We start from the raw sequence: 20147 nt of genomic DNA on the forward strand, positions 1-20147 counted from the left end.
GGCTGGACCAGCCAGCATATCTCAGTCCTGATTGGCTGGCACTTTATTGCATCCCAATCCTGGCGGGGGGGGGGATATCCTGCCCTCCCCCGGCTCTCTCTGTGCTGATTGGCCCACAAGCCCAACCCCGCCTCTGATTGGTCCGCGGGCAGCACGGGGCGCGCTCTTCCGGATTCACTTCCGCCCTTTTTCCGGGTTCCCTCCCCGGTAGGCGGGACGCTGCGCTCCCATTGGCCGGCGGGCGGAGCTGCCGCTCGCTGATTGGCGGGCGGGCGCGGTGCCGCGCTCTGATTGGCTGTTTCTCCCCCAGCTGGAAAGCAAGCGCGACGCCTTCTCGCCCGTCCTGCTGCAGTTCTGCACCGACCCCCGCAACCCCATCACCGTCATCCGGGGCCTCGCCGGGTCCCTGCGCCTCAGTGAGTGACCCCCCCCCAAAATGGGGACACCCCCACAAAGGGGAGACCCCCCCACAATGGGGGATCCCCCCTGGGTCACGTGGGACCCCCCCAAAAAATAAGGGAGCCCCGCAAAGAGGGTGTCCCCCCCCCCCCAATCATCCAGGGCATGGCCGGCTCCTTGAGCGCCCTCCCGCCAAAAATGGGGACACCCCTGCAAAATGGGGACACCCCCCAACAAATGGGGACACCCCCACAAAGGGGAGACCTCCCCGCAATGGGGGATCCCCCCCTGGGTCACGTGAGACCCCCCCAAAAAATAAGGGAGCCCCACAAAGAGGGCTCCCCCCCCCCCCCCCCATCAGCATCATCCAGGACACCAAGGTGCTGCTGGAGCCCAATGTCCCCATCCCTGTTCTTGTCCCCATGGGACCCCCCCCTGTCCCCTTGGGGACCCCCCTGGGGCCCCCCCATGTTCTGACCCCCCCATTCCCGCAGACCTGGGGCTGTTCAGCACCAAGACGCTGCTGGAGCCCAATGTCCCCATTGCTGTCCCCATTGCTCTTCTTGTCCCCTTGGGAGCCTCTTTATCCCATGGGACCCTGGGACCCCCCCCGTCCCCTTGGGGACCCTCCTGGGGACCCCCCCACACTCTGACCCCCCCATTCTGGGCCCTCCCGCAGACCTAGGGCTGTTCAGCACCAAGACGCTGCTGGAGCCCAATGTCCCCATCCCTGTCCTTGTCCCCATCCCCATCCCCATCTCCATCCCCATCCCTGTCCCCATCCTGGTCCCTCTGGGAGCCTCTTTATCCCCATGGGACCCCCCCTGGGGACCCCCCTGTCCCCTTGGGGACCCCCTGGGGACCCCCCCCATTCTGACCCCCATTCCCGCAGACCTGGGGCTGTTCAGCACCAAGACGCTGGTGGAGCCCAATGTCCCCATTGCTGTCCCCGTGGGACTCCCCTGTCCCCTTGGGAGCCTCTTTATCCCCATGGGACCCCCCCTGTCCCCTTGGGGGACCCCCCTGGGGACCCCCCCACATTGTGCCTCCCCCATTCCCTGCAGACCTGGGGCTGTTGAGCACCAAGACACTGGTGGAGCCCAATGTCCCCATCCCCATCCCTGTCCTTGTCCCCATGGGACCCCCCCTGTCCCCTTGGGGACCCCCTGGGGACCCCCCTGTCCCCTTGTGGACCCCCCTGGGGACCCCCCCCCATTATCCCCCCCCATTTCCTGCAGACCTGGAGCTGTTCAGCACCAAGACGCTGGTGGAGCCCAATGTCCCCATTGCTGTCCCCATCCCCATCCCTGTCCCCATGGCAGCTGCTCTGTCCCCATGGGACCCCCCCCTGTCCATTTGGGGACCCCCCTGGGAACCCCCTGTCCCTTTGGGGACCCCCCTGGCGACCCCCCCACATTGTGCCTCCCCATTCCCTGCAGACCTGGGGCTGTTCAGCACCAAGATGCTTCTGGAGCCCAATGTCCCCATCCCTGTCCTTGTCCCCATCTCCATCCCCATCCCCATCCCTGTCCCCATCCTGGTCCCTCTGAGAGCCTCTTTATCCCCATAGGACCCCCCCTGTCCCCTTAGAGACCCCCCCTGGGGACCCCCCTGTCCCCTTGGGGACCCTCTTAGGTACCCCCCCACATTGTGCCCCCCCCATTTCACACAGACCTGGGGCTGTTCAGCACCAACACGTTGCTGGAGCCCAATGTCCCCATCCCTGTCCTTGTCCCCTTGGGACCCCTCTGTCCCTTGGGGACCCCCTGGGGACCCCCCACATTGTGTCCCCCCGATTTCCCGCAGACCTGGGGCTGTTCAGCACCAAGACGCTGCTGGAGCCCAATGTCCCCATCCCCATCCCCATCCTTGTCCCCATCTCCATCCCCATCCCCATCCCTGTCCCCATCCTGGTCCCTCTGGGAGCCTCTTTATCCCCATGGGACCCCCCCGGAGGACCCCCCTGTCCCCTTGTGGACCCCCTTAGGGACCCCCCCCCATTGTGACCCCCATTCCCGCAGACCTGGGGCTGTTCAGCACCAAGACGCTGGTGGAGGCGAGCGGCGAGCACGCCGTGGAGGTTCGCACGCAGGTCCAGCAGCCGTCGGACCAGAACTGGGACCTGTCGGGGACGCGGCAGGTCTGGCCCTGCGCCAGCAGCCGCTCGCACACCACCATCGCCAAGTACGCCCAGTACCAGGCCTCGTCCTTCCAGGAGGCGCTGCAGGTCAGCGGGGGCGCTTGGGGACGTGTGGGGACACGGGGGGACACGTGGGGACACGTGGGGACATGTGGGGACACGGGGGGAGGTGATGGGACATGGGGCCGCGGCGGCACATAGAGACATGGGGGGACATGTGGGGACACATGGGGACATGTGGGGACACGTGGGGACACACAGGGACATGTACGGACATGTAGGGACACGTAGGGAGTTGATGGGACACATGGGGACGTGTAGAGACATGTGGGGATATGTAGGGACATATGGGGAAATGTAGGGACATGTAGGGACATATGGGGACACATGGGGACATGTAGGGACACATGGGGACACGTAGGGACATGTAGGGACATGTAGGGACATATGGGGACATATGGGGACAGGTAGGGACATGTGGGGAGTTGATGGGACACATGGGGACACATGGGGACATGTGGGGGCACATGGGGACATATGGGGACACATGGGGACATGTAGGTACATGTAGGGACACATGGGGACATGGGGGAGTTGATAGGACACATGGGGACATGTAGGGACATGTGGGGACATGTAGGGACATATGGGGTGGTGATGGGACACATGGGGACATGTAGGGACATGTGGGGAGTTGATGGGACACATGGGGACATGTAGGGACATGTGGGGACATGTAGGTACGTGTAGGGACATGTGGGGAGTTGATGGGACACATGGGAACATGTAGGGACGTGTAGGGACACATGGGGACATGTAGAGACATGTAGGGACATATGGGGACACGTAGGGACATGTAGGGACACATAGGGAGGTGATGGGACACATGGGGACATGTAGGGACACGTAGGGACACATGGGGACATGTGGGGACACATGGGGACATGGGGTAAATTGATGAGACACATGGGGACATGTAGAGATACATGGGGACATGTAGGGACATATGGGGAGGTGATGGGACACATGGGGACACATTAAGGACATGTAGGGACATGTGGGGACACATAGGGACACGTGGGGAGGTGATGGGACACATGGGACGTGGCAGCAGGACCGTCCCTGGTCCCACGCCACCATCGCCAAGTACGCCCAGTACCAGGCCTCATCCTGCCAGGAGGCGCTGCAGGTCAGCGGGGGCGCTTGGGGACGTGTGGGGACACGTGGGGACATGTGGGGAGGTGATGGGACACAGGGGGACAAGGCAGGAGGTGATGGGACATGGGGCTGTGGCGGCACATAGGGACATGGGGGGACATGTGGGGACACATGGGGACATGTGGGGACACGTGGGGACATGTAGGGACATGTGGGGAGTTGATGTGACACATGGGGACATGTGGGGGCACATGGGGACATGTAGAGACATGTAGGGACATGTGGGGAGTTGATGGGACACATGGGGACATGTAGGGACATGTAGGGACACATGGGTACACATGGGGACATGTAGGGATACATGGGGACATGTAGGGACATGTAGAGATATATGGGGACATGTAGGGACATATGGGGACACATGGGGACATGTAGGGACGCTTGGGGACATATGGGGACATGTAGGGACATGTAGGGACACATAGGGACATGTAGGGACATGTAGGGACACATGGGGACATGTGGGGACATGTAGGGATGTATGGGGAGGTGATGGGACACATGGGGACACATTAAGGACATGTAGGGACATGTGGGGACACATTGGGACACGTGGGGAGGTGATGGGACACATGGGACGTGGCAGCAGGACCGTCCCTGGTCCCACGCCACCATCGCCAAGTACGCCCAGTACCAGGCCTCATCCTGCCAGGAGGCGCTGCAGGTCAGCGGGGGCGCTTGGGGACGTGTGGGGACACGGGGGGACACGTGGGGACACGTGGGGACATGTGGGGACACGGGGGGAGGTGATGGGACATGGGGCCGCGGCGGCACATAGGGACATGGGGGGACATGTGGGGACACGTGGGGACATGTGGGGACACGTGGGGACATGTAGGGACATGTGGGGAGTTGATGGGACACATGGGGACATGTAGGGACATGTGGGGACATGTAGGGACATGTGGGGAGTTGATGGGACACATGGGGACATGTAGGGACATGTGGGGACATGTAGGTACATGTAGGGACATGTGGGGAGTTGATGGGACACATGGGAACATGTAGGGACGTGTAGGGACACATGGGGACATGTAGAGACATGTAGGGACATATGGGGACACGTAGGGACATGTAGGGACACATAGGGAGGTGATGGGACACATGGGGACATGTAGGGACACGTAGGGACACATGGGGACATGTAGGGACACATGGGGACATGGGGTAAATTGATGAGACGCATGGGGACATGTAGAGATACATGGGGACATGTAGGGACATATGGGGAGGTGATGGGACACATGGGGACACATTAAGGACATGTAGGGACATGTGGGGACACATAGGGACACGTGGGGAGGTGATGGGACACATGGGACGTGGCAGCAGGACCGTCCCTGGTCCCACGCCACCATCGCCAAGTACGCGCAGTACCAGGCCTCGTCCTTCCAGGAGGCGCTGCAGGTCAGCGGGGGCGCTTGGGGACGTGTGGGGACACGGGGGGACACGTGGGGACACGTGGGGACATGTGGGGACATGTGGGGAGGTGATGGGACATGGGGCCGCGGCGGCACATAGGGACATGGGGGGACATGTGGGGACACGTGGGGACATGTGGGGACACGTGGGGACATGTAGGGACATGTGGGGAGTTGATGGGACACATGGGGACATGTAGGGACATGTGGGGACATGTAGGTACGTGTAGGGACATGTGGGGAGTTGATGGGACACATGGGAACATGTAGGGACGTGTAGGGACATGTAGGGACACATGGGGACATGTAGAGACATGTAGGGACATATGGGGACACGTAGGGACATGTAGGGACACATAGGGAGGTGATGGGACACATGGGGACATGTAGGGACACGTAGGGACACATGGGGACATGTAGGGACACATGGGGACATGGGGTAAATTGATGAGACACATGGGGACATGTAGAGATACATGGGGACATGTAGGGACATATGGGGAGGTGATGGGACACATGGGGACACATTAAGGACATGTAGGGACATGTGGGGACACATAGGGACACGTGGGGAGGTGATGGGACACATGGGACGTGGCAGCAGGACCGTCCCTGGTCCCACGCCACCATCGCCAAGTACGCGCAGTACCAGGCCTCATCCTGCCAGGAGGCGCTGCAGGTCAGCGGGGGCGCTTGGGGACGTGTGGGGACACGGGGGGACACGTGGGGACATGTGGGGACACGGGGGGAGGTGATGGGACATGGGGCCGTGGCGGCACATAGGGACATGGAGGGACATGTGGGGACACATGGGGACATGTAGGGACACATGGGGACATAGAGGAACACTTGGGGACATGTAGGGACATGTGGGGACACACAGGGACATGTACGGACATGTAGGGACACGTAGGGAGTTGATGGGACACATGGGGACATGTAGAGACATGTGGGGATATGTAGGGACATATGGGGAAATGTAGGGACATGTAGGGACATATGGGGACACATGGGGACATGTAGGGACACATGGGGACACGTAGGGACATGTAGGGACATGTAGGGACATATGGGGACATATGGGGACAGGTAGGGACATGTGGGGAGGTGATGGGACATGGGGCTGTGGCGGCACATAGGGACATGGGGGGACATGTGGGGACACATGGGGACATGTAGAAACATATGGGGACATGTGGGGAGTTGATGGGACACATGGGGACACATGGGGACATGTGGGCGCACATGGGGACATGTAGGTACATGTAGGGACACATGGGGACATGGGGGAGTTGATAGGACACATGGGGACATGTAGGGACATGTGGGGACATGTAGGGACATATGGGGAGGTGATGGGACACATGGGGACATGTAGGGACATGTGGGGACATGTAGGTACGTGTAGGGACATGTGGGGAGTTGATGGGACACATGGGAACATGTAGGGACGTGTAGGGACACATGGGGACATGTAGAGACATGTAGGGACATATGGGGACACGTAGGGACATGTAGGGACACATAGGGAGGTGATGGGACACATGGGGACATGTAGGGACACGTAGGGACACATGGGGACATGTGGGGACACATGGGGACATGTAGAGACATGTAGGGACATATGGGGACATGTAGAGACATATGGGGACATGTGGGGAGTTGATGGGACACATGGGGACATGTAGGGACATGTAGGGACACATGGGGACATGTGGGGGCACATGGGGACATATGGGGACACATGGGGACATGTAGAGACATGTAGGGACACGTGGGGACATGTGGGGACACATGGGGACATGTAGGGACACATGGGGACATGGGGGGAATTGATGGCACACATGGGGACATGTAGGGACATGTGGGGACATGTGGGGACACGTGGGGACATGTAGGGACACGTAGGGAGTTGATGTGACACATGGGGACATGTGGGGGCACATGGGGACATGTGGGGACACATGGGGACATGCAGAGACATATGGGGACATGTGGGGAGTTGATGGGACACATGGGGACACATGGGGACATGTGGGGGCACATGGGGACATGTGGGGACACATGGGGACATGTAGAGACATACGGGGACATGTGGGGAGTTGATGGGACACATGGGGACATGTAGGTACATGTAGGGACATGTGGGGACATGTGGGGACACATGGGGACATGGGGGGAGTTGATGGGACACATGGGGACATGTAGGGACATGTAGGGACATATGGGGACATGTGGGGGCACATGGGGACATATGGGGACACATGGGGACATGTAGGGACATGTAGGGACATATGGGGTCATGTGAGGACACATGGGGACATGTGGGGACACGTGGGGACATGTAGGGACATGTGGGGACACATGGGGACATATACAGACATGTAGGGACACGTAGGGAGTTGATGGGACACATGGGGACATGTGGGGACATATGCGGACATGTAGGGACACATGGGGACATGTAGAGACATGTAGGGACATATGGGGACATGTGGGGACATGTGGGGAGGTGATGGGACATGGAGCCATGACGGCAGCGCTGGCACCCATTGTCCCCATTGTCCCCACTGTCCCCGTTGTCCCCACTGTCCCCACTGTCCCCACTGTCCCCATTGTCCCCACTGTCCCCACTGTCCCCACTGTCCCCGTTGTCCCCGTTGTCCCCACTGTCCCCACTGTCCCCACTGTCCCCGTTGTCCCCGTTGTCCCCACTGTCCCCACTGTCCCCGTTGTCCCCGTTGTCCCCATTGTCCCCGTTGTCCCCGTTGTCCCCGTTGTCCCCACTGTCCCCACTGTCCCCATCGTCCCCATTGTCCCCGTTGTCCCCACTGTCCCCATCGTCCCCATTGTCCCCGTTGTCCCCGTTGTCCCCATTGTCCCCGTTGTCCCCTGACGCCCCGTGCCGTCCCCCCAGGAGGACAAGGACAGTGAGGACGAGGAGGGGGACGAGCCCGACAGCACCACCGACCCCCCCCCCGGCGCCCCCGACCAGAAATGCCACCAGATCATCAAGTTCGGGACCAACATCGACCTGTCGGACGCCAAGAGGTGGGGGAGGGGCACCCAAGGGTGGGGGGGGCACCCAGGGGTCACGGGGGGGCACCCAAGGTGGGGGGGGGGGCACCCAGGGGTCACGGGGGGGCACCCAAGGTGGGGGGTGGGGGGGGCACCCAGGTGTAGGGGGGAGCACCCAGGAGTCAGGGGGTCACCTGGGTTTTTGGGGGGGGTGGGGGGATGGGTTTGGGGGGGCACCCAAGGGTGGAGGGGGGGGCACCCAGGGGTCAGCGGGTCACCAGGGTTTGGGGGGAGGGGGCAGGGGGGCACCCAAGGGTGGGGGTGTAGCAGAGTCACCAAGGGGTCAGGGGGTCACCTGGGTTTGGGGGACGGGGCGGGGGCACCCTGGGGTCAAAGGCCCCTGAAGCCCCGCCCACTGCGGCCCCGCCCACTGCGCACACTCAAAAGGCCCCGCCCCTATGAGACCACGCCCTCCTGAGGCCCCACCCACTGAGCCCTTCCCGAAGCCCCACCCCTGTGGCCCCGCCTCTCTGAGGCCCCGCCCCTTTAGGCCACGCCCCCGAGACCACGCCCCTGTGAGGCCACGCCCCCTTAGACCCCGCCTCTCCAGGGCCCCACCCACTGAGCCCTTCCCCACCTCCCACAGCCCCCCGCCCCACCCCTGAGGCCCCACCCCTTCGAGGCCCCGCCCTCCTGAGACCACGCCCCCTTAGTCCCCGCCCCCTTAGCCGCCCCCCCCCTCCGGGGCCCCGCCCACTGAGCCCTTCCCCAGCTCCCCCCCCACACCACCCCTGTGGCCCCGCCTCTCCGAGGCCACGCCCCCCCTGAGGCCACGCCCCCTTAGTCCCCGCCTCTCTGGGACCCACTGAGCCCTTCCCCAGCTCCCCCCCCCCCGGCCCCCTGGTCCAGCCCCTGTGGCCCCGCCTCTCCGAGGCCACGCCCCCTGAGGCCACGCCCCCCCTGAGGCCACGCCCCCCGTGTCCCCAGGTGGAAGCCGCAGCTGCAGGAGCTGCTGAAGCTGCCGGCGTTCATGAGGGTGTCGAGCACGGGGAACATGCTGAGCCACGTGGGACACACCATCCTGGGCATGAACACCGTGCAGCTCTACATGAAGGTGCCCGGGAGCAGAACCCCCGGTGAGCGGGGACATGGGGACACGGGGACATTGGGGGCCGTGGGGACATGGAGGGACATGGAGGGACATGGAGACATCGGGGGACATGGGGACATATGGGGGACACAGCACAGGGGGGACATGGGGACATGAGGGGGACATGGGGATATGGGGACAGGGAGATGTGGGAATATGGGGACAGGGGGATAATGGGACAGAGGGACATGGAGACAGGGGGACATGGGGACAGGGGGACATGGGGACAGGGGAACATAGGGATATGGGGACAGGGGGTCATGGGGACAGGGGATGGGGATATGGAGACAGGGAGACATGGGGACATGGGGAGAGGGGGATGTATGGACAGGGGAACATGGGGACATGGGGGACAGTGGGGACATTGGTGACAATGGGGACATTGGGGGCAATGGGGGCAATGGGGACATTGGGGACATGGGGGACAGTGGGGACATTGGTGACAATGGGGACATTGGGGGCAATGAGGACATTGGGGGCATTGGGGACAGTGGAGACAATGGGGGCCATGGGGGCAATGGGGACATTGGGAACATTGGGGGCATTGGGGGCAGTGGAGACAATGGGGACAGTGGGGACATTGGGGGCAATGGGGAGAATGGAGTAATTTGGATCACTGGGGTTGTTGAGGACAATGGGGACAGTGGGGACAATGGGGACATTGGGGGCAATGGGGGCATTGGGGGCAATGGGGACATTGGAGACAATGGGGACATTGGGGGCAATGGGGACATTGGGGACACTGGGGCCATGTCACCCTCACACTGTCCCCACCCCCTTGTCCGTATATGACACGGGTGACACCGAAGGTGTATATGACCCCGCGGTGACGGTGACACCGTCCCCCCCCCAGGGCACCAGGAGAACAACAACTTCTGCTCGGTGAACATCAACATCGGCCCCGGGGACTGCGAGTGGTTCGCGGTGCACGAGCACTACTGGGAGACCATCTCCGCCTTCTGCGACAAGTGAGGGCGGGGCCTGCGCAACGGGGGGCGGGGCCTGGGAGCGAGGGGGCGGGGCCTGGGAGCGAGGGGGCGGGGCCTGGGGTGGAGGGGGCGGGGGCAGGGGTTGAGTTGGACTGATGCTGGGAGAGCAGGTTGGTGGCCAGAGGGGGTGTGGCCAATGGGGGCATGGCTAAGGTGAGGGCGTGGCTAAGGAGGGGGGGTGTGGCCAATGGGGGCGTGGCTAAACAAGGGCGTGGCTAAGGAGGGGGGTGTGGCCAATGAGGGCGTGGCTAAGGAGAGGGCGTGGCTAAGGAGGGGGTGTGGCCAATGGGGGCGTGTGTAAGGAGAGCGCGTGGCTGGGGAGGGGGTGGGGCCTGGGGCGGGGACAGGGATTCACTTGGAGTGATGCTGGGAGAGCAGGTTGGTGGCCAGAGGGGATGTGGCCAATGAGGGCGTGACCTGGGAGGGGGTGTGGCCTGTGATGAGGGCGGGGCCTGGGGCGGGGACAGGGATTGACTTGGAGTGATGCTGGGAGAGCAGGTTGCTGGCCAGAGGGGCTGTGGCCAATGGGGGCGTGGCCTGGGAGGGGTGTGGCCTGGGAGGAGGGCGGGGCCTGGGGCGGGGGCAGGGATTGACTTGGAGTGATGCTGGGAGAGCAGCTTGGTGGCCAGAGGGGGTGTGGCCATTGGGGGCGTGGCCTGGGAGGGGTGTGGCCTGGGAGGAGGGCGGGGCTTGGGGCGGCAGCACAGCTTGAGTGGGAGAGCAGGTTGGTGGCCAGAGGGGGTGTGGCCAGTGGGCGTGGCTAAGGAGAGGGCGTGGCCTGGGAGGGGGTGTGGCCTGTGTCAAGGGCGGGGCCTGAGGTGGAGGGGGCAGGGCCTGGGGTGGAGGGGGCGGGGCCTGGGGCGGGGGTGTGGCCAGTGATGAGGGCGGGGCCTGGGGCGGGGGCAGGGGTTGAGTGGGAGAGCAGGTTGGTGGCCAGAAGGGGTGTGGTCAATGGGGGCGTGGCTAAGGGTAGGGCGTGGCCTGGGAGGGGGTGTGGCCTGTGACGAGGGCGGGGCACGCAATGGGGGGGTGGACCCAGTGGGCGGAGCTCAGTACTGGGGGGTGTGGCTAAGCGTTGTGGGTGTGGCTTGGCACGGGGGGGCATGGCCAGAGCCCCCATAGCCACTGTGAGCACAGGGGAGGGGGGGGCGCAATGGGAGGGGGGCTGTGGACCCAGTGGGCGGAACTAAGTACTGGGGGGTGTGGCTAACCGTTGTGGGCGTGGCTTGGCACGGGGGGCGTGGCCAGAGCCCCTATAGCCACTGTGAGCACGGGGCGGGGGGGGTGGGGGTGGGGGCAGAGCTAAGTACTGAGGGGTGTGGCTAAGCGTTGTGGGCGTGGCTTGCCACGGGGGGCGTGGCCAGAGCCCCTATAGCCACTGTGAGCATTGGGGGGGCAGAGCTAAGTACTGGGGGTGTGGCTAAGCGTTGTGGGCGTGGCTTGGCACGGGGGGCGTGGCCAGAGCCCCTATAGCCACTGTGAGCATTGGGGGGGCGGAGCTAAGTACTGAGGGGGGGCGGAGCTAAGTACTAGGGGTGTGGCCAAGCGTTGTGGGCGTGGCTTGCCTCGGGGGGCGTGGCCAGAGCCCCTATAGCCACTGTGAGCATTGGGGGGGCAGAGCTAAGTACTGGGGGTGTGGCTAAACGTTGTGGGCGTGGCTTGGCACAGGGGCGTGGCCAGAGCCCCTATAGCCACTGTGAGCATTGGGGAGGCGGAGCTAAGTACTGAGGGGGGGCGGAGCTAAGTACTGGGGGTGTGGCCAAGCGTTGTGGGTGTGGCTTGGCACGGGGGGCATGGCCAGAGCTCCTATAGCCACTGTGAGCATGGGGGGGGGGCGGAGCTAAGTACTGGGGGGTGTGGCTAAGCGTTGTGGGCGTGGCTTGGCACGGGGGCGTGGCCAGAGCCCCTATAGCCACTGTGAGCATGGGGTGCGGGGCAGGGGGAGGGGGGGTGTGCAATGGGAGGGGGGTGTGGAGCCAGTGGGCGGAGCTAAGTACTGGAGGGGCGGAGCTAAGTACTAGGGGGCGTGGCTAAGCGTTGTGGGCGTGGCCAGAGTGCTCAAGGCAACGGGTGCATTGGGTGGATCATGGGGGGGGTCATGGTGGGTGTGAGGGGGCTGGGGGTGGGTGGGCGTGGCCAGGGGGTGGGTGGGCGTGGCCAGGGGGTGGGCGGGGCATGTGCTGACCCCGCCCCTCCCGCAGGCAGGGCGTGGACTACCTGACGGGCTCGTGGTGGCCGGTGCTGGAGGACCTGTACCGCTCGCACATCCCCGTGTACCGGTTCGTGCAGCGCCCGGGGGACCTGGTGTGGATCAACGCGGGCACCGTGCACTGGGTGCAGGCCACCGGCTGGTGCAACAACATCGCCTGGAACGTGGGGCCGCTCACCGGTGGGTGTGGGGACATGGGGGGGACATGGGGACATTGCGGGGGACATGGGGACATGGGGACAGTGGGGGACATGGGGACATTGGGGACCTGGTGTGGATCAACGCGGGCACCGTGCACTGGGTGCAGCCACCGGCTGGTGCAACAACATCGCCTGGAACGTGGGGCCGCTCACCGGTGGGTGTGGGGACATGGGGGGGACATGGGGACATTGGGGGACATGGGGACATTGGGGACCTGGTGTGGATCAACGCGGGCACCGTGCACTGAGTGCAGCCACCGGCTGGTGCAACAACATCGCCTGGAACGTGGGGCCGCTCACCGGTGGGTGTGGGGGACATGGGGACATTGGGGGGGACATGGGGACAGTGCGGGGGATGGGGACATGGGGACATTGTGGGGGATGGGGACATTGCAGGGGACACGGGGACATGGCAACAGTGTGGGGGATGGGGACATGGGGACATTGAGGGGACAGCAGGGGACATGGGGACAGCGGGGGGGATGGGGACATGGAGACATTGGGACAGTGGGGGGGATGGGGACATGGGGACATTGGGGGACATGGAGACGGCAGGGGGGATGGGGACATGGGGACGGGGGGGGTGGGGACAGTGGGGGGGACACAGGGACATGGGGACAGTGGACGGGATGGGGACAGTGGGGGACATGGGGACAGTAGGGGGGATATGGGACATGGGGACAGCAGGGGAGATGGGGACATTGCGGGGGACATGGGGACAGCAGGGGGATGGGGACATGGGGACATTGGGGGGACAGCAGGGGGATGGGGACATTGCGGGGGACACAGGGACATGGGGACAGCAGAGGGGACAGGGGAACATGGAGGGATGGGGGGACGGGGGGATATGGGGATATAGGGACAGGGGGACATGGGGACAGGGGGATATGGGGACAGGGGACATGGGGATATGGGGACAGGGGGATGGGGGACAGGGGAATATGGGGACATGGGGTGATATGGGGACAGAGGATATGGGGACATGAGGATATGAGGATGGGGGATATGGGGACAGCAGGACATGGGGATGTGGGGACAGGGGGACATGGAGACAGTGGGACATGGGGACATGAGGACAGGAGCTATGGGGACATGGGGACACGGTGCAGGTGACCAGTTGGTTCAACACTCTGCCCTGGCCCATCAGGCCACTCTCTAGTAGGACATGGGGACATTGGGGGATACAGAGGGGACATGAGGGGACACGTGGGGGAACCCATTGTCCCCATTGTCCCCTGACGTCCCCATTGTCCCCATGTCCCCACAGCGTACCAGTACCAGCTGGCCCTGGAGCGCTACGAGTGGAACGAGGTGAAGAACGTCAAGTCCATCGTCCCCATGATCCACGTGTCCTGGAACGTGGCGCGGACCGTGAAGATCAGCGACCCCGACCTCTACGGCATGATCAAGTGAGGGACACCATGGGGACATGGGGACATGGGGGGCGTTGGGGACATGGGGGACATTGGGGACACTGGGGACATTGGGGACACTGGGGACATGGGGGGCATTGGGGACATGGGGGGCATTGGGGACATGGGGGACACGGGGGACATTGGGGACACTGGGGGATATTGGCGACATGGGAGATATTGGGGACACTGGAGGATATTGGGGACATGGGGACATGGGGGGCATTGGACCGTGAAGATCAGCGACCCCGACCTCTACGGCATGATCAAGTGAGGGACACGGGGACATGGGGACATGGGGGGCGTTGGGGACATTGGGGACATGGGGGACATTGGGGACATGGGGGATACTAGGGACATTGGGGACACTGGGGACATGGGGGGCATTGGGGACGTGGGGGATACTGGGGACATTGGGGACATTGGGGGATATTGGGGACATGGGGGACATGGAGGACACGGGGGACATTGGGGACATTGGGGCCATGGGGGGCATTGGGGACATGGGGGGCATTGGGGACATGGGGGACACGGGGGACATTGGGGACACTGGGGGATATTGGGGACATGGGGGATATTGGGGACACTGGAGGATATTGGGGACATGGGGACATGGGGGGCATTGGACCGTGAAGATCAGCGACCCCGACCTCTACGGCATGATCAAGTGAGGGACACGGGACATTGGGGACATTGGGGGACATGGGGGGCGTTGGGGACATTGGGGACACAGGGACACGGGGGACATTGGGGACACGGGGGACATTGGGGACACGGGGACATTGGGGACATGGGGACATTGGGGACACGGGGACATTGGGGACATGGGGCACATTGGGGACACTGGGGGGATATTGGGGACACTGGGGACATGGGGACATTGGGACATGGGGGGCATTGGGGACATGGGGGACATGGGGACATTGGGGACACGGGGGACATTGGGGACATTGGGGACACTGGGGGATACTGGGGACATGGGGACATTGGGGACACGGGGACATTGGGGACATGGGGCACATTGGGGCCACAGGGGACACTGGGGACATTGGGGACAGGGACAGGAGCACAGTGGGGACAAGGACATGGTGGGGACAGGGATGGGACAATGATGGGGACAGGGATGGGACCATAATGGGGACAAGAACACAGTGGGAATGACAGTGGGGACGGGGCCATGATGGGGACAGGATGGGACAACGATGGGGACAGGGATGGGACCATGATGGGGATGGGGATGGGGACAACGATGGGGACAAGGATGCAGTGAGGACAGGGATGGGACAATGACGGGGACAGGGATGGGACAATGATGGGGATGGGGATGGGGACAATGATGGGGACAAGGATGCAGTGAGGACAGGGATGGGACAACGATGGGGACAGGGATGGGACAATGATGGGGACAGGGATGGGACAACGATGGGGACAAGGACACAGTGGGAATGGCAATGGGGACAGGGACAATGATGGGGACAGGGATGGGACAATGATGGGGATGGGGATGGGGACAATGATGGGGACAGGGATGGGACAATGATGGGGACAGGGGTGAGACCATGATGGGGACAGGGATAGGACAATGATGGGGATGGGGATGGGACAATGATGGGGATGGGGATGGGGACAATGATGGGGACAGGGATGGGACAATGATGGGGATGGGGATGGGGACAATGATGGGGACAGGGATGGGACAATGATGGGGACAGGGGTGAGACCATGATGGGGACAGGATGGGACAACGATGAGGACAGGGATGGGACAATGATGGGGATGGGGATGGGGACAACGATGGGGACAGGGATGCAGTGAGGACAGGGATGGGACAACGATGGGGACAAGGACACAGTGGGAATGGCAATGGGGACAGGAACAATGATGGGAACAGGAATGGGACAATGATGGGGACAGGGACGCAGTGGGGACAGGGATGGGACAATGATGGGGACAGGGATGGGACAAGGATGGGGACAGGGATGGGACAATGATGGGGACAAGGACACAGTGGGAATGGCAATGGGGACAGGGACAAGGATGGGGACAGGGATGGGACAAGGATGGGGACAGGGATGGGACAAGGATGGGGACAGGGATGCAGTGGGGACAGGGATGGGACAATGATGGGGACAAGGATGCAGTGGGGACAGGGATGGGACAACGATGGGGACAGGGATGGGACAAGGATGGGGACAGGGATGGGACAATGATGGTGACAAGGACACAGTGGGAATGGCAGTGGGGACAGGGCCACGGCGGTGCCATCGTGGTGCCACGTTGGTGCCATTGCGGTGCCACGTTGGTGCCCCGTTGGTGCCCCATTGGTGCCACCGCGGTGCCACGTGGGTGCCACGGCGTGTCCCCGCGCAGGTACTGCCTGCTGCAGTCCATCAAGCACCTGCAGGTGCAGCGCGAGAGCCTGGTTCGCGCCGGCAAGAAGATCGCGTACCAGGGCCGCGTGAAGGACGAGCCGGCGTACTACTGCAACGAGTGCGACGTGAGTGCGCCGGAGCCGCTGGGGCTCCATGACACCTGGGCAAGGGCTTGGCCACAGTTTTGGTGTCACCTTGGCATGGTCTTGGCCATGGTCTTGGCTGTGGTCTTGGCCATGGTCTCATCGTTATCTTGGTGTCACCTTGGCATGGTCTTGGCCATGGTCTTGGTCATGGTCTCATTATTATCTTGGTGTCACCTTGACATGGTCTTGGCCATGGTATTGGTCATGGTCTCATTATCTTGGTGTCACCTTGACATGGTCTTGGCCATGGTCTTGGTCATGGTCTCATTATTATCTTGGTGTCCCCTTGGTGTGGTCTTGGCCATGGTATTGGTCATGGTCTCATTATTATCTTGGTGTCCCCTTGGTGTGGTCTTGGCCATGGTATTGGTCATGGTCTCATTATTATCTTGGTGTCACCTTGGTGTGGTCTTGGCCATGGTCTTGGTCATGGTCTCATTATCTTGGTGTCACCTTGGTGTGGTCTTGGCCATGGTATTGGTCATGGTCTCATTATCTTGGTGTCACCTTGACATGGTCTTGGCCATGGTATTGGCCATGGATTGGCCATGGTCTTGGTCATGGACTTGGCCATGGTATTGGCCATGGATTGGCCATGGTCTTGGTCATGGACTTGGCCATGGATTGGCCATGGTCTTGGTCATGGTCTCATTATTATCTTGGTGTCACCTTGGCCATGCTCTTGGCCATATCTTGGAAAGGTCTTGGCCATGGTCTTGGTGTTACCTTGGTTTGGTCTTGGCCATGGTCTTGGTGGTATCTTGGCATGGTCTTGGTCATTATCTTGGCCATGATCTTGATGTTGTCTTGTCGTGATCTTGTTATGGTCTTGGCATGATCCCAACCATGATCTTGGCATGATCCCACCATGATCTTGGCATGATCCCACCATGATCTTGGCATGATCCCACCATGATCTTGGCATGATCTTGGCCATGGTCTTGGCATGATCCCACCATGATCTTGGCATGATCCCACCATGATCTTGGCATGATCCCACCATGATCTTGGCATGATCCCACCATGATCTTGGCATGATCCCACCATGATCTTGGCGTGATCCCACCATGATCTTGGCATGATCCCACCATGATCTTGGCATGATCTTGGCCATGGTCTTGGCATGATCCCACCATGATCTTGGCATGATCCCACCATGATCTTGGCATGATCTCACCATGATCTTGGCATGATCCCACCATGATCTTGGCATGATCCCACCATGGTCTTGGCATGATCCCACCATGATCTTGGCGTGATCCCACCATGATCTTGGCATGATCCCACCATGATCTTGGCATGATCCCACCATGGTCTTGGCATGATCCCAACCATGATCTTGGCATGATCCCACCATGGTCTTGGCATGATCCCAACCATGATCTTGGCATGATCCCACCATGATCTTGCCATGATCTTGGCCATGGTCTTGTTGTGTCACCCGTCATTTGTCACCACGTGTGCCCCAGGTTGAGGTGTCTCTGTCCCCACACTGTCCCCATTGTGTCCCCACTGTCCTACAGGTAGAGGTGTCATTGTCCCCATTGTCCCCATTGTCACCAATGTCCCCACTGTCCCCATGGTCCCCATTACCCCCATTGCCCCCGTTGCCGCCATTGTCCCCAATGTCCCCATTGCCCCCATTGCCCCCAATGTCCCCATTGCCCCCAATGTCCCCATTGTCCCCATTGCAGGTAGAGGTGTCATTGTCCCCATTGTCCCCATTGTCCCCATTGCAGGTGAAGGTGTCACTGCCCCCATGTATCCCCATTATCCCATTGCAGGTGGAGGTGTCACTGTCCCAAATGTCCCCATTGTCCCCATTGCCCCCATTGCCCTCATTGTCCCCATTGCCCCCAATGTCCTCATGTGTCCCCATTGTCCCCATTGTCCCCATTGCAGGTGGAGGTGTTCAACATCCTGTTTGTGACGAGCGAGACGGGCGGGCGCAACACGTACCTGGTGCACTGCGAGGGCTGCGCGCGGCGCCGCAGCGGCCACCTGCACGGCGTGGTGGTGCTGGAGCAGTACCGCACCGAGGAGCTCATGCAGATCTACGACGGCTTCACGCTGGTGGGGACACGGGGACAATGGGGACAGTGGGGACAATGGGGGCATTGGGGGCAATGGGGGCATTGGGGACAATGGGGGCATTGGAGACAGTGGGGGCATTGGGGACAGTGGGGGCACTGGGAGCATTGGGGACAGTGGGGGCAGAGGGGTGATTGAGACCAATGGGGGCAATGGGGGTAATGGGGACGATGGTGCCACTGGGGTCAATGGGGACATTGGGGTCAATGGGGACATTGGGGACATTGGGGTCAATGGGGACATTGGGGGCAGTGGGGACATTGGGGACATTGGGGTCAATGGGGACATTGGGGGCAGTGGGGACATTGGGGACATTGGAGGCAATGGGGACAGTGGGGGCAATGGGGACATTGGGGACATTGGGGGCAATGGGGACAGTGGGGGCAATGGGGACATTGGGGGCAATGAGGACAATGGGGGCAATGGGGACAATGGGGACAGTGGGGGCACTGGGGTGATTGGGACCAATGGGGATAATGGGGATATTGGGGACAATGGGGACATTGGGGGCAATGGGGGCATTGGGGGCAATGGGGGCATTGGGGGTATTGGGGACAGTGGGGACAATGGGGACATTGGGGGTATTGGGGACAGTGGGGACAATGGGGACAATGGGGGCAATGGGGGCGTTGGGGACATTGTGGGCAATGGGGGCATTGGGGGCAGTGGGGACATTTGGGGCAATAGGGGCATTGGGGACACTGGGGACACTGGGGACATTGGGGACATCGGGGGGCAATGGGGGCATTGGGAGCAATGGGGGCATTGGGGGCATTGGGGGAATTGGGGACAATGGGGGGGGGCATTGGGGACATTGGGGACAATGGGGGTAATGGGGACATTGGGGACAATGGGGACACCCTCGACCCCCCTCGACCCCCCCAGTATCACCCACATCCCATTCCCTATCACCCACGTGTCCCCCCCCCGCCCCGGACGCCTGGGTTCCCCTGACACCCCCTCCCCCTGTTGCAGGTGACGTCACCCAGTGCCAGATGAGCCCAACCCCCCCCCAACAGGGACGTGGGGGACACCAGTTGGGGGGGGGGGGGCGACACAGACCCCTCCCCCCCCCCCCCCCACGAACACTTTTTATTTATTCACTGAGAAATCACCCCAAAAATCGCCTCCCCCCCCAACTCCATGAAAACGGCGCTGGGGGGGGGGGACCCGGACAGACAGACGGACGCCAAGTTGGGGGGGGGAGGGTTCGGTTGCTCCCCCCCACCCCCGTTTTTATATAAAAATATGCTGATTTATAGGAATTTTCAGAGCCCCCCCCTCCCAATGGTGGGGGATGGGGGGGGGGGGGGTGGTGTCATTCTGGCCCCCCCCCCCCCCCCAAATTGGGTGTAACTCGAGGTGGGGGGGGGTCCCCAAAT

At 62.1% G+C, this 20147-nt stretch overlaps 1 protein-coding gene across 1 annotated transcript in view; it reads left to right on the forward strand.

The window, feature by feature from the left end:
• LOC308052511 (lysine-specific demethylase 6B-like) overlaps positions 1-19884 on the forward strand; it is a gene marked incomplete at its 5' end in the record, with an annotated part of 24596 nt that extends 4712 nt beyond the window's left edge. Inside the window, 10 exon segments of the mRNA XM_080364591.1 lie at positions 212-416; positions 2421-2626; positions 8096-8229; positions 9184-9332; positions 10200-10314; positions 12537-12724; positions 14012-14153; positions 16527-16653; positions 18577-18747; positions 19741-19884. Coding sequence (XP_080220717.1) covers positions 212-416; positions 2421-2626; positions 8096-8229; positions 9184-9332; positions 10200-10314; positions 12537-12724; positions 14012-14153; positions 16527-16653; positions 18577-18747; positions 19741-19764 — 1461 coding nt within the window.
• Positions 19885-20147: the final 263 nt, after the last annotated feature.

The sequence above is a fragment of the Nesoenas mayeri genome (genome assembly GCF_963082525.1).
Source record: "Nesoenas mayeri genome assembly, contig: SCAFFOLD_120, whole genome shotgun sequence".
NCBI classification, from domain to species: domain Eukaryota; kingdom Metazoa; phylum Chordata; class Aves; order Columbiformes; family Columbidae; genus Nesoenas; species Nesoenas mayeri.